The sequence below is a fragment of the Athene cunicularia genome (assembly GCF_003259725.1).
Source record: "Athene cunicularia isolate RWA chromosome 21 unlocalized genomic scaffold, athCun1 chr21_part1, whole genome shotgun sequence".
NCBI classification, from domain to species: Eukaryota; Metazoa; Chordata; class Aves; order Strigiformes; family Strigidae; genus Athene; species Athene cunicularia.
Window position 1 is genome coordinate 5,539,527 of NW_020799127.1, and position 13,802 is coordinate 5,553,328.

Here is a 13,802-nt window from a genome sequence, read left to right on the forward strand (position 1 = left end):
CGGGGGGGAGTCCCCGGGATCCCTGGAGGGGTTGAAGAGTCGGGCTGAGCCAGCGCTGAGGGATCTGGGGGAGTTGGGAACGGTCAGGGGGAGGGTCATGGTTGGACTGGAGGAGCTTCAAGGGCTTTTCCAACCCAGATGCTTCGGTGATTCTGTGAATCACCAGCTCTGCCTTGGTGATCAGCAGTTTAACAAGCAGGCAACCCGATGGCCAAAGGCTGTTCAAGAGGTGCACGCGGCAGCCCAGTGGGGAATGGTCCTCTGTCTCAGGCTAGATGTTGGAGTTGGAGGGACCAGGCATATGAGCAGGCTGGGTGGGCTGATGAAAGCCCTTCCCCAGCCTGGCATTCACCAGCTGTGAGCAAGGAGCTGTGTAAATGAGACCCCAGTCTCCTCGTCTCAGAGTAAATTAACTTGACCTTTCTCTCATGTGGCGCTCTGGCTTGCAATAAATCTGCACCCGGCACTCCTGCTGGGGCTCTTGTCAGAGGGGAGAGAGTGCCGAGTGATTTATTTAAAATAATAATCATAAAAAAGTGACAAATAAAGGGGAAAAAAAAAAGCAAAAAAGCTGGAAACTAAATTTTGGCCCTTCCCTGCTTAGTGAGGAAATTGCTCCTTGAACTCTTCCTCTAATTGCGGCTTGCAGGAGGTGCCGTAAGGACCCTTGTTTTGCTCGTCTGCTGAAGCAAGAGGCTCTTGGAGAGCATGTGCAGGGAAGGGAGCTCGCAGCAGTGAGGCTGAGAGGTTTAGAAAGGAGGGGCTATGCCTGAAGTGCCAGGTGGGGAGTGAGCTCCTTTCCTGGCGTGCCACGGGTCTGGGGCTGATCCTACAGCCTCACCGTCCTGCCCGCTCAGGACCAGGTACACTGGCGGGCTGGAAAGGCATCGTCACCCATCGTGTAGGTTTCCGGGCACTCAGGGGGTGTTTAGGCAGAGGTGTCGGGATTATTTATGCCCCCTCCTCAATCCTGCAGGCTCCAAGGACCCCTGCGCAGAGGTGACCTGCAGCTTCGGCAGCACCTGCGTCCGCTCCACCGACGGCCAGTCGGCCAAATGCGTCTGCCCCTCGTCCTGCAGCGGCGTGCCCGAGAGCACGGTGTGCGGCAGCGACGGCAAGGACTACCGCAGCGAGTGCGACCTCAACAAGCACGCCTGCGACAAGCAGGAGAATGTTTTCAAGAAGTTTGATGGCGCCTGCGGTGAGTCTCCCCCTGCGCCCCCCAGCCCTGCCGCCCCGGGGGTTGGGTATTGCTTTAAAGACATTTCCCGCTGCGTCAGGAGTATGGAGGGCAGGCCAGCGGGAAATGGCAAGGGTCGGGGAGAAAAACTTGCCCGCTCGCCTGCTGTCAGCAGCTCAAAACCACGGGCTGGGCAGAAAAAGGTCAGTCTGTGGGCGATGGCTTCTGAAAGTCAGACTAAGCCAGAGCTTTACCCGTGGCGTTTGGCTGTGGGTGTTTCTGCTCGGGACCCACTGACCTAGAGAGTAGTTGCAACATCTGTGCTACCTCTTTTCCCTCCTGCTGTTTCCCCTGGCTGAAATCCCCCCGGCTACTGTTTTTGGCCAGAAGCCCGCTGCTAGCCGGCATCCCGGGGCTCTCGAGCAGGCAGTTCCCTTTAATTAAAGGAGCCCGACAGGCACAGATCCCAGAGCACAAACACAGTCCTGCCACTCCGAGGATGGCTTCCTCTTTGGCTGATGATGGCTGGTGGATACTTGTAATTAAAAGCAACTGTATTCATTAGGAAAACCATGAGATCAGCCAGGACACGTGCCAGACCAGTGTTTGTCCCCGGGGGAAGGAGTGTTGGGAGTGTGTTTGGGCAGGCTGCAAACTTGGAAGAGCTTTAATTGCGCTTTCGCTGCTCAGTCCCAAGTAGGGCGAGATGGGTGCAGGTGGGAGGTGCGAAAGGAGATGATGTCACGCTGGGCACTCCAGGTTTCTAGGGCAGAGAATAGGTTTTGAGCCTTGCTGCTCCTTTTGGGTCCCCTGATTTTTAGCTGGGCATCGGCAGAAACTCGGGCAGTCTGCGTTGAGCAGCTGGGCTATAGAATCTGAAAAGTCTTGGAAGTTATTTGGACTCTATGGGGTGGGCTTGTAAGGCTTGAGGATGTACTTACTACAGGTTAAAGGAGAGAGTGGGGATAAGCAGCACAGGCAAAGCACATCTCAGATACCCTCATCATGCAGTCCCCAAGATACGTCTGTGCCCCTGCCTGGTCCCCAGCCTCTCCGATGTGGGTCCCTGTTCCCTCAACCCTACCACATCCCTGCCCGGCTACAGCAGCCTTATTTACCCACAGCTCCCTGAGTCCAGGCAAGATGTTCCTGTGATTTTGTTAGGGTCTGTAGAGGTCTCTGAGGAGGTAACACATGCCTGGCTGTCTGCTGGGGTGACTGCAGGGCAGCAGCGAGCACAGGCAGCTCTTGCCCGAGGGGAAATGGGAGATGGATCTGGTAGGTCCTGCGGGAGCTCCTTCACCTGCTGTGTGATTACTGCCCATGCTAAAATGGATAAAACAAAAGACTTCAGCCGTGACCATGTCCTAGGGCAGCCTTCTCCAAGGGAGGTGGGGGCAGCTGAAAGGGATGTCCCTCGCCCGCTTGTGAGAATCTGGGGAAACGGGGTACTGTATTAATTCCTCCCCTTGTCAGCCTGGGACTGTGGTCAGTGCAGGGATTTTAGACGAGTAGGATTAAAGGGTGGAAACGTTCGATTGTGCTTCTGCTGTTGCAGACAATGAATCAGCACTCTCCAGGTACCGAGCTTGGCAAGGAAGAGAAAAACCGAGGGCTAGAGTAGGGATTAGTGAACAGCCAGCACCTGTTTTGCCCATGCCTTTGGTATGCTAATGTGAGCTCAGCTCATCAGAGAGGGTGATCCAGATAAACTTAGATTAGAGCAGTGGGGTAAGGCAGCGGGTGGCCCTGGCTGCCTTCAGGGCTCTTTCAGTCTTGGGAAGACTGGGAGGGAGAGCAGGAGGAGGGGGATGGCAGTCCCAGGCATCTTCGATGCCCCGTGGACTCGGGAGGTGTGTCTGGGTCACGGGAGAGAGCCCTGTCCCCTAGACAGGGGAGTGAAGGCAGCTCGGGATGGGGAAAAAGGCAGAGCTCATCCCATCCGGTGGTCACTTTGGAAAGGGCACGTGTCCTCAGTGTGTGCAGCTCTGTGAAAAACGAGTCCTTATGTGTGCAGAGCCCTGCAGATGTCCAGTCTTGAGGAAGACTTGTTCAGTCTGGAGAAGAGGAGGCTGAGGGGAGACCTCCTGGCCCCCTGCAACTCCCTGCCAGGAGGGTGCAGAGAGGGGGGGATGAGTCTCTGGAGCCAAGGAGCCAGCGCCAGGCCCCGAGGGAATGGCCTCAAGCTGCCCAGGGCAGGGTCAGGCTGGCTCTGAGGAAGGATTTCTGTGCAGAAGGGGCTGTTGGGCGTTGGAATGGGCTGCCCAGGGCAGGGGGGAGTCCCCGGGATCCCTGGAGGGGTTGAAGAGTTGGGCTGAGCCAGCACTGAGGGATCTGGGAGAGTTGGGAACGGTCAGGGTGAGGGTCATGGTTGGACTGGAGGAGTTTCAAGGGCTTTTCCAACCGGGATGGTTCTAGGATCCTGTGAAGAGCCCCAGCACATGCTGAGTGTTGCTGGGGAGGACACGGAGGCTCTGGGGGCCAGCTGGGAGGGAGGAGGACAGGCTGGGAAGCACCTGTCTGGGCAGAGGGTGAGGGTGCCTGACTATCTGCTCTGGCTCTGTGCACAGACCCTTGTAAAGGTGTCCTCAACGACATGAATCGTGTTTGCCGGGTGAACCCCCGCACCCGAAGGGCAGACCTGCTCTCCCGCCCCGAGAACTGCCCCCCAAAGAGGGAGCTCGTGTGTGGTGATGACGGGGTGACGTACGACAACGAGTGCGTGATGGGGCGCTCGGGGGCCATCCGAGGGCTGGAGATCCAGAAGGTGCGTTCGGGGCAGTGCCAGCACCAGGGTAAGTAGCTCTCTTCCTCGCTGCTCCGTGCCCTGCTCTCAGCAGTGGGAGTTTACACCCTCTCCTGCCCCTGTGGTGTCCTCTCTCCTCCCAGACAAATGCAAGGATGAGTGCAAGTTCAACGCCGTCTGCCTGAACCGCCGCGGCACCACTCGCTGCTCCTGCGACCGCATCTCCTGCGATGGCGCTTACCGCCCGGTCTGCGCCCGGGACAGCCGGACCTACAGCAACGACTGCGAGCGCCAGAAGGCCGAGTGCCACCAGAAGGCTGCCATCCCAGTAAAGCACAGTGGACCCTGTGGTAAGCACTGGTGCCACCGGGCTGGTTTGCCCACAGGAACACTGGTACCCCAAAACCTCTCACTTTAAGCCCAGGCTGTGTCAGTCCCTTCCGTGCTCACGTTGATGCTGGAAAGCTGCAGGTAAGTTGTGAGCCCCAGTCTGAGCAAGCCACAGGCTCTCTTCAGTCTTACAGCCGACAGGCCCCGAATATCCGTTCCTCCCTGTTCTTTTTCCTTCCAGCAATCCTCATGTGTGTGTCTGTGCATGTGTTCCAGTTTGGTCTTGTCTCTGTCCGACGTGCTCCGTAACACAGGGAAGAATCGTTTGCGTTTAAACAGTACCCAAGTGTCTGTGATGTCCCGGTTTCTCTCATTCACCACCATGGCCAGGTGCACATTGGTCACCACGCAGTTCCCCGGCAGCACACCACTGTTCATTTTCCCTCCCAGGGTAGTGCCAGTCCCCAGGCTCCTTCCATGCTTCCCTCTCCATGCCTGCCTGCTTCTCTCAGCTCCAGGTACTCTCCGTAAGGAACTCTTCCCAGCACGCCTGCTCTCTGGAGGTCTCGCCGTGTCTTTGTCTCGTCTCTGGGAGAAGCTTTTGACCTTTCCAATGGATGCTTTTTCAGGCGTATGTGATAGGAGGGGGCTTCGGGTCCCTAGGATGTTGGGAACGTCCAGTTTTTAAATTATTGCGCAGAAAATGAAGGAGGTTAAGCACGGTCACTGGATTGATTTGTATGAGTTGGAAGGACTGATCATTTCAGCTCAAAATTGGTTTCTACTAGATCTCGAACTGTGTCCTGTTATTTTAAGCTGATGTTTTATAAGGTATCAGCTGTATCAAACCTTCTGAAGTACTTGGAAATTAGGCCCCATGTTGCGGATCTGTTTTGTTGGCTTTGTGCTCCTGCGGTAGGTTTTTAATGCTGCCAGGCCCAGCTGCTTGAAAACTGTTTTGTCAGGCTCCCAAAATCACACTCAGTATAATCACAACTGTTATTTTTAATTGTCCGTTTCGCTGTGTTTCTGGTGCTTGAATGATTAGGAGGCAGTTCCCCAAGCTCTCCCTACGGGGAGGACAGCAGAGGCACCTTTCAGTCCTCTTGTCTCCCTGGGTGGCGGGGATCTGGTGCTGGATGACAACCAGAAGCTGGTTTGCAGCTGGGTGGCCAAGCCCTGGTGCCTTGTGCTCTCTAAAACCCTTCCCTGCACCTCCTTTAGAGTGAGGCCCTGGCTGAGGCTTCCCAAATTTCTAGGGTGAGCAGAGAGCTCGTGCTGCCAGTCACCTCGCTGTCAGTGTCCAGTGGAACGAGGCCAGTGGGCAACAGGAGACGGTCCCTACGCATCTCTCCATCTTACTGTCTTCTATGTTAGCTTGCCCCCAACTTCTCTTCCTCCAGGCGAGGACAGCAGAGGTGCAAAATCTGCTTTTGGGAGCTACATCCTTGTGGGGTAGGAGCAAACAAAGCTAGTAATCTGGGGGAAGTAAATCAAAGCTGGGGCACTCTCTACCAAAGTTTAGGATTTCAAAATCCACGTGACAGCTCCAGGCAGCCCTGCAGCAAACCACCACGAGGTGTGGGCGAGCCTTCGGCCTCCCGTTAGCTGAGGAAAGCATCTTCTCTCCGAGATGAGTGTTGCCCTTTGGAAAGAAAGCACATCCTCCCTCGTGTCACCGGTTCAGGCTCAGTGTGAGATAGGAAACAGGTTCTGGAACAGGGATGAGGTGGCGATGTTGCTTGCCAGCCCGTGTGTCAGCACGGGCCTTCTCAGCGTGAGCAGTGCTGGTGAGCTAACTTCTCTCCTGGCTGGCTTCCTGGCGTGCAGGGTGCAGTCCTTTGGGACAGGGCTTGGGGGATGCTCGGCAGTGGGTGAGACCAGGGGCTGAAGGAGCTCCAGGCTCCGTCTGCATCCAGCACCCAGGGTGGGGAGCGTGGCCAGTTCAGCCGTGCCTCTGTGCGGTGAGGGTGCGGGAGGTGCGAGGAGCTGGGGAGGGAGGGGAAGACAGACCGTTAGTACGGTCACAGTGTTTTAACCTCCCGCACGTACCTGTCTAAGGAACTCTGAGCTTTGCTGCTGTCTTTTCCAGCAGCGAGGCAAAGGAGGCAAAGCCAAACAAAACAGTCCAGGCCTTGTTTTTAATCCTTCTCTACTATGACACGGTGATGGTGTAGCTGAGAAAGAAGGGATGGGATGAGACCGATGTGGACAGGAGGTGGAGGGAAGGTGTCTGTAGTTGCATCTGTCTTTTCCTCCCTGCCTCTCTCTGCTCTCTCCCCCCTCCAGCTCTCTTTCTCCCTCCGCGCTCTCTCTCTCTCTCTCTCTCTCTTTCCTTTTTCGTCTGTGTCTTGTGTTTTACAGTGTTGCCTGTTTGGAGGAAGGAATTGTGTCCTCGCAGCACCCTTCTGCTCCCTACCCGGACATCTCTGCTAGGAGGTCGGCTTTCTCCCCTTCTCCGTAGCCAGTGACAGTCCTGGCCTCTTCTCACTGCTCCCCACACCTAGTTTTGCTTGAGAGCCCCTGGGATGGAGAGATTGCCCTGGTTTTGCTCCCATCCCTCGCCCCAAACACTTTCTGCTGGATTGGAAATGCCTTGCAGTGCAGTGGGGTCTTGTCTGATGTTTGCTGCGGCTTGACCCTTCGAGGCAAATTGAGAGTGGGAGCAGAGGTGGGTGCTGTGAGCCCCCCATGCCTTAGCAAGCCCCTCTTCGGCTGATACATCAGTCTGGACTGCTCCTGGTTGATCTTACCTCTCCTTTTGCCCCCGACTAACCCCCCTTTCTTTCCCACCTCCTCCTTCCCAGAGATTTCTGCCTGCCTGGGACTGTGATGCTTGTCCCTTTGCTGTCCGTAGTGTGTGTCACGCTTCTCTGTGCAAGTCCCATGGGCAGGGGCTCTGCAGGGATTGCAGCTCCCCTCCCCAGTGTCCAGCAAAGCACCGTGCGCCTTTTGGAAGCACTGAGGAGCTGTCTGTGCTCAGATGTGGTTCTTCCCTAGGAATACTCCCCCATGTCCCTGTGGAGCTGGTGCCAGAGCCTGCTGGGTGTCATGGGCACAGATCGATGGGGTGTGATGGGTTACAAAGCAGCTTCAGAGCCTCTTCTCCGAAACCATCCACAGGCAGGGCTGGCAGGAGAGCTCAGTGTCCCCAGGGCCCGGGGCTTGGTTAGGTTTCTGCAAAGCTTGGCAGCAGGTGAGGGATCCTGCCCTTGAATCAGTCAGGGTGCAGAATGAGCATTTTGCTTGCACCGTGCCTCAGTTTCCCTGCCTACAATGTAGAGAAGGGCCAGGAATCAAAGCAGGTCTTGCTTATAGCACAGCCTAAGGTCCTTGCTCAGTAGGTCCTCATTATATCCACCCACATCAAAATTGGTGCCAAAATCCCCACTGACGTCTGCAGGTGCCCAAGGCTGTTTGTGAAATTTCACAGGCTGAGATTCAGGCTGTGAAGGAGCTACATGTGCTGCATCTCTGCAGGCTTGCTTGCTTAAGAAGGGCAAAGAGTGTCAGGGCAGCCTTCTCCATCAGGCCTGGCACCTCCCGGCGCTCTCACTGGCTGCTCCCTTGCTCCCGGAGACAAGAGTGTGAATTTGAATTTCAAATGAGCGAGTGTTTTCGCTTCATGCCTGGCTCGTCGGCAGCCCCACTGCCTAATTGTCTCCAGCAGAGGTGCTTCCTCGTGCAAGCATGTGTCTGTGTGTTTGGGGGACACGATTATGGTACAGGTGTTGTTATAAAAAAAAAAAAAAAGTGAAACACGGGCAGGAGGTGTGAGCAGCATCACAGGGCTGAGCACATCAGGGAACGGTTCCTGGTCCTTTGCTCACAAACTCCTCAGCTGCAGGCAAGTTGGGGACAGTTGAAAAGCTTGGCTTCAAGTAGTGGCCGTGTGCCTGAACTGTCTCCCACTTCCCTGTTCCTTTGCAGACCCTTGACTCTTAAGTTTTGACTTGGTAGGTGCTTCCCAAGGAGCCAGATGCAAAATTCAGGCTTGCCTGTGCCATTGCTCTGGGCCGTTTTGTCACTGGTTGACAGCGTGCAGCCAGCCTCCGGAGGGCTCAAGCCTTGCTCTTGCTCTGCAGACATTTCCCCCTGATCCGAGCAAGGGAGGAAAATGGACGTGTGGCCCTATACCCTGTGCCACGCCAGCAGGCTCTGGAGGGCTTTGTCGTCCCCCCGCACTGCGTCTCTGTGCCTGCCTCGCTGCGTGGAGGTGGTGGGGCTGCTCTGTGTCTGCCTGTTGCATCCATCTCGTCTTGGCCGCATTGTCTGTTCCCCACATCTGTTTTGTCTCATGTGTCCTTGTCAGTGTTCAGCACGGATTAAATCTGTGTCCTTCCCTTGCCCCAAGTCCTCAGGGCTTTTGTCTTGAGTCACAGGGAGGGGTCACTGGGCAGTGCTGGGTTTCTCCCCAGCAGCACGGCCAGTCCTGCCTTTTAGCCACCTGGCTCGGCTTCTGCCTGGTGGAGGGTGTTCCTGGAGGGCACAGTGGGCTGGGAAGCGGGTGGACCCACAGGGCTTTCCCTGTGAGCAGTTGCAGGCAGTGGCATGTGGCCTTTTCTCTTTGCTGTCACCATCTGGGCTGGCTGCTCACCTCATCACTGCCGGGCATCTTGCAGGGAAGGTGCCACTGTTTTGGCTGACTTTGATGAAGGGGCTCCAGTTTGTGAGCAGAGGGGAGGGCTGCTTCTCTGCCTGCAACCCCTGCTGCAGGGCATTACCCATCCCCAGGGAGCCTCAGGGCTCTGCTGCTGGAGCCAGGACTGGGCTTAAGCAAGGAGACCAGGTCCCTTCATCCTGCCGCCCAGCAGCTCCCTGGCCTTTCCAACACCAGCTTGCAAGTGGAGGGGAATGGAGCTGAGCTGCTGGGGAGGGGAGAGGAGAGAGACAGGCTGTGTGGTGAAGCCAGATGGGGGTGTCCTCTCCAGCCAGGTCTTCCAGGGTATTGCCACGGGGTATTAGCGTGAGCTGTTCAGGGGACAGTGAGATTCTGAGGATGCGAGGCCTCAGTGGAGGGAGCTATCCCCGTGTGAGCTGCTACGGAGGGTTCAGCGGCCGGTGCCAGGTACTGTGTGACGATGTAGCGAGTGTCCTGGAGGCACTGAGACCCATGCCAAGGAGGGCTTTCTGCTGCCTCCTGCCCTCCCTCTGCCACAGAGCTGGGCATGCAGATCTGACTTGGCAGGCAGGATAGTGCCACCACTGCTGCTCGGGAAAAGAAGTGCTGGCTCCCTTCCTGGCAATGAGGGGCCTCAGTCTGTGTTGCTCTCTTGCTTGTTCTTGATGCTGGCTGTGAGCTGCTGGGGAGACCCAGATATTGGGATTTGAGGCAAAAACCCACAGGGCTGATCCCACTTCTGGCTGGCCCCTCGGGGCAGAATGTAGCTGGGATGGGGATGGGATGGAGGAGATGAGGCAGGAGTCCTGTTCATGGAGTGCAGGGAGAAGATCTTGTGCCTGCTTCCCATCCCTAACCTCTGCCAAGCATGGGGAAGACGCTGAGCCGGGCATGTTGGGGTGGCATGGAGGGTGCAGGCGCTGGGCTGGTGCCAAGGCCAGGAGCTCTGTGCATTTGCCACGGGGGAGGCAGGCGTGGGCCTGAGGCTGGGGATGCTGGCATGCATTGCTGGGCACAGCGAGCGAGGGAAGCGGTGGATTGAGGCCGGTGCCTTTCTCTCCTGTCCCCTCTGCAGACCTGGGCACGCCAAGCCCGTGCCTGAGCGTGGAGTGCACCTTCGGGGCCACGTGCGTGGTGAAGAACCAGGAGGCCGTGTGTGAGTGCCAGCAGGTCTGCCAGGGCCGCTACGACCCCGTGTGCGGCACCGACAACCGCACCTATGGCAACCCCTGCGAGCTCGACTCCATGGCCTGTGTCCTCAAGAAAGACATCAAAGTGAAGCACAAGGGGCCCTGCGGTAAGAGCCGATTTCTGGGCGTTCCTCCTCTGTAACTCAGGTTCACTTGCTGGGAGCAGGTGGTGTCTTAGGCACGAATGTGGTACTGGCCACGGGGACAGAGGGCTTTTGGGTTGTATTTGCTCAGGTGGGGCTAAACTTCTTGCTGTTTTGTCAAAATACAGTGTTTCTGCCCCTGACTTTCAGGCTGAGCATCAGGAGGTGGTGCCTGTCTTTCCGCCTAAGGCTGGTGTGTGGCACAGCCGTGCCCTGTCAAACCTGGGCTTCATCCCTTACAGTCACTTCCCCAACGAGGTGCACTTAGGGAACATGCTCCTGAGCCGTAAGGGCTTTGAGACAGCAGAGGAAAGGAAGACCCTTTGTTTAGAAAAGGAAGACCCCTTCCAACCTGTGGAGCTCCCCTGCTTGCAGCATAGCAGAGGACCCAGTGGGTTTCAGGTCAGAGGAAAAAGCTGGTACCAGCTCCATGCAGTTAGAGGAGAAACAATGAAGGATGCAAGTAATGGCTGTCGGGCACGTTTGAGCTGCCCTTGTCTGCCCACAGGCTGCCGTGAGCAGCCCCTCTGCCGACCTGCAGAGCCCAGGCGTGGCTGCAAGCTTTGTGCTGTAGATAGAAACCTCCTGGCCAACAGTCTGCACAAACCAAGCAGGGGGTTGTTGCATCTTCCCTCCCCCATGCAAAGGCAGCAGCTGCCGTGTGAAAGAAAAATAAGAAAACCCATCTTTGAGCCAAATTCCTCATGAATTGAAATGGTGGGGAGGGAAGAGGGGTGTTGGTCTGAAGGAGAAAAGGAAGCCGTGAATCACTAAATACCCAGGAGTCAGGAGAGAGGAGATGGGCTGCCCGGAGTCCAGTCTCTCCTGCAACGAGTGACAGCTCCTTTGCAAGTGAGTTATTACGAAGATAAACGTCTTCTCTGACCCGAGCCTGCGTGCGTGCGCTGTGGTACGTTTGCAGCAGGCAGGCTGGGGATCCCGCTGCAAGAGGTGGCAGGGCGCTGGGAACTCACCCGTGCTTGTGTTTCACGTGCACCCTGATAAACGGGGGGAAGGTGGTGTCCCCCTTCCAGGCCGACCGCCTCCTCCCGCCCTGCTGTCTTGCCGTGTGTGGCTCCGGCTGCTTCTCTCCCCCTCTGGGAGGTGGCCGCTGGCTGCCTGGGGTGCTGTGCTCCTCCTCCCAGGGCTGGCACTGATTTATCGCTCCTCGTAATTGTACTCAGCCCCCTGCTCTCTCCCACCTCCTCTTTAGCTCAAACAGCATAGAGCTCCGGTGACATTTCATCGGGGTTGCTCCCGGTCCTGATGGCTTTTACGAGTAGTTATTGCCCTTCTGCCTCCGAGCCTGACTCTCCCTCCTCCTGCAGCCCTTGCCTCAGCTCCTGCTCCTGGCGTCTGCAGGGGCTCGCCCTGGGGGTGGAGGTTGCAGCGGGTTTTTATTTCTGCTCTGGCACTTTATTTGACAGCGGTGCCTGCCTGCCGTGTCGTGTTAACCTCCCGGGTTTGTTCTTTGCGCAGACCGTTGTGGCAAGTGCCAGTTTGGGGCCATCTGCGAGGCGGAGACGGGAAGGTGCGTGTGCCCCACGGAGTGTGTTCCCTCCTCTCAGCCCGTGTGCGGCACAGATGGCAACACCTACGGCAGCGAGTGCGAGCTCCACGTCCGAGCCTGCACGCAGCAGACGAACATTTTGGTGGCTGCCCAAGGAGACTGCAGTGAGTCTGGCAAGGTCCCCTTCTGCCCTCGTCTCGGTCCTGCTGGTGGCATTTCAGAGAGCGGATGCTCAGCCCCGCCGGCTACCCGGGCCCCGCTGAGCTGCCTGGCCATGGCCATCCAAGGCTCCCCAGTCATTTGTAGCACTCGCAGCCCGTGGGTTTGGCAGCCCTGGGAGGCACGAGAGAAACCCCAGAGTGGAGATGTGTGGAGAGTCTCCCTAGCACTCCTCCTGGTGCCTTTACTGGTTATTTTTAAGACTTCCCAGGAGGATATGAGCTCCAGAGTAAGAGGGCTTACCCAGCAGCCCGGCCCTGGGCTGCAGTTCCTGACTGGTCACTCAGGAGACCCTGCCTGAGGCTTTTCACCTTGTCTGGTGTGCTCTTCCCTTTCATCTTCACAAGATTTGGGCATATTGAGCCTCTCAAGCAGCTACGCATCGTAGGTGGGATCTGCCCTCTTTGTTACTTGTCAGAGCCAAGCAAAGAAATTGGGCTAGTGTCCATTGAGCCAAGCAAAGAACTTGGGCTCAAAACCCTGTTAATAGCTGCCACCAGAATGGAAGGTGTCAAGAGTCTGTTTGATCACACGGCTCATCCCAGTAGCCTTCCCTCCCCTCCATCCCCTGGGGGTTAATTAATCTTTGCTTATGTGTCTCCTCTCCACTCCCCAGCCCAGGGAACTGTCTGTGCTAATTTCTTAATGAATTAAAAGCCCTGCCTCGGTTCTTCATTAGGACAAATGCTACTTCAGTAAAAGCAATGCTTTGAGCCTCATAAAACCTGTCCAGCTGGGTCTGGTGTTCTAGGGCTGGACTGTGCAGGGAGATCCTCCCTAGATTTGGGAGAGAAAAATGACCGAGTGTGGCAGACGACTCTCAGTGCTTTGCGAGCAGGAGCTGGAGTCGGACTACACCATGAAAGTAAATGGGATTTCTTAGTGGTCTCCTAAAAAAAGCTGTTGGACACAACACCTGTGGGTGCTGGTGGGAAATCGGAAACACTCAGGACTGGCACCTGTCCGTGTGCAGTTTAAATAGGCAATAACAAACCACTCTGGGGAAGGAGGACTTCTTGCCTCTGAGGGCAAGGTAGTGGTCCCCAGCAATGTGATGCCGGGCAGTTGGCTGCAAAGGTCCCCCCAGTCTGACCGTGGTGGCTCCCTCTCGCCCCGCAGAGTCGTGCGGCAGCACGGTGTGCTCCTTCGGCAGCAGGTGTGTGGGTGGGCAGTGCGTGTGCCCCCGCTGCGAGCGGCAGCCCTTCGCCCAGCTCTGCGGCAGCGACGGCCTCACCTATGACAACCAGTGCGAGCTGCAGGTGGCCTCCTGCCAGCAGCAGAAGAATATCGAGGTTGCCAGGATGGGGCCGTGTGAGGACGGTAGGTTGCTGTCGTTCTGCCGGCTGGGCGGGTGTGAAAGGTCGGGGGGGGGAGAGGGTGAGGAAGGGCTCTTCCCCTCGCTGCCTGCCCCGTGAGCCCTGTGACACCCCCGGCAGAGCAGTCCTGTACCGGTGACACTCCTTCCCGCCTGGCCGCTGTCACCTAGCACCCTGCCTGCCACCTCCCTTTCCCCTTTGTCTTCCTGGATCCAGCAGTAATGAGAGGTGACGCCGCCTAATCGGCTGGGCAAGGAGTTTATCGCTGCTTTAATTTCACACTTGGACAGGCCTCAGCTCGGGGGGGAACGGAGCAGGGAGCCTGGCTGCTGCTTTGCTTCCCTCTGCCCCAGGGGCTGCTCCAGAGCCCGGTCTGGGGCCACTATTGACTCGGTACTGAGTACCAGGCAAGGTCCTGGAGTTGGCTTGTACCTTGCTTGGCCAGGCTAGCAGCTAAGAACCTGCTGAGTTTTCCCAGTGTAGGGAGCAAGCTGTAGGTTAACGGAGGCTGATTCCAAGTGCAAGAGGTGCCTAAACCTCACTGCTC

At 57.0% G+C, this 13,802-nt stretch overlaps 1 protein-coding gene across 3 annotated transcripts in view; it reads left to right on the plus strand.

The window, feature by feature from the left end:
• Nucleotides 1-13,802, plus strand: part of AGRN (agrin) — a 115,079-nt gene that overhangs the window by 70,572 nt on the left and 30,705 nt on the right. For all 3 annotated transcript variants that reach the window (XM_026862624.1, XM_026862621.1, XM_026862623.1), the window contains 6 exons: nucleotides 977-1,201; nucleotides 3,751-3,975; nucleotides 4,070-4,276; nucleotides 9,953-10,174; nucleotides 11,690-11,884; nucleotides 13,059-13,259. In XM_026862624.1, the coding sequence (XP_026718425.1) occupies nucleotides 977-1,201; nucleotides 3,751-3,975; nucleotides 4,070-4,276; nucleotides 9,953-10,174; nucleotides 11,690-11,884; nucleotides 13,059-13,259 (1,275 nt within the window). The remainder of the gene's footprint in view (nucleotides 1-976; nucleotides 1,202-3,750; nucleotides 3,976-4,069; nucleotides 4,277-9,952; nucleotides 10,175-11,689; nucleotides 11,885-13,058; nucleotides 13,260-13,802) is intronic.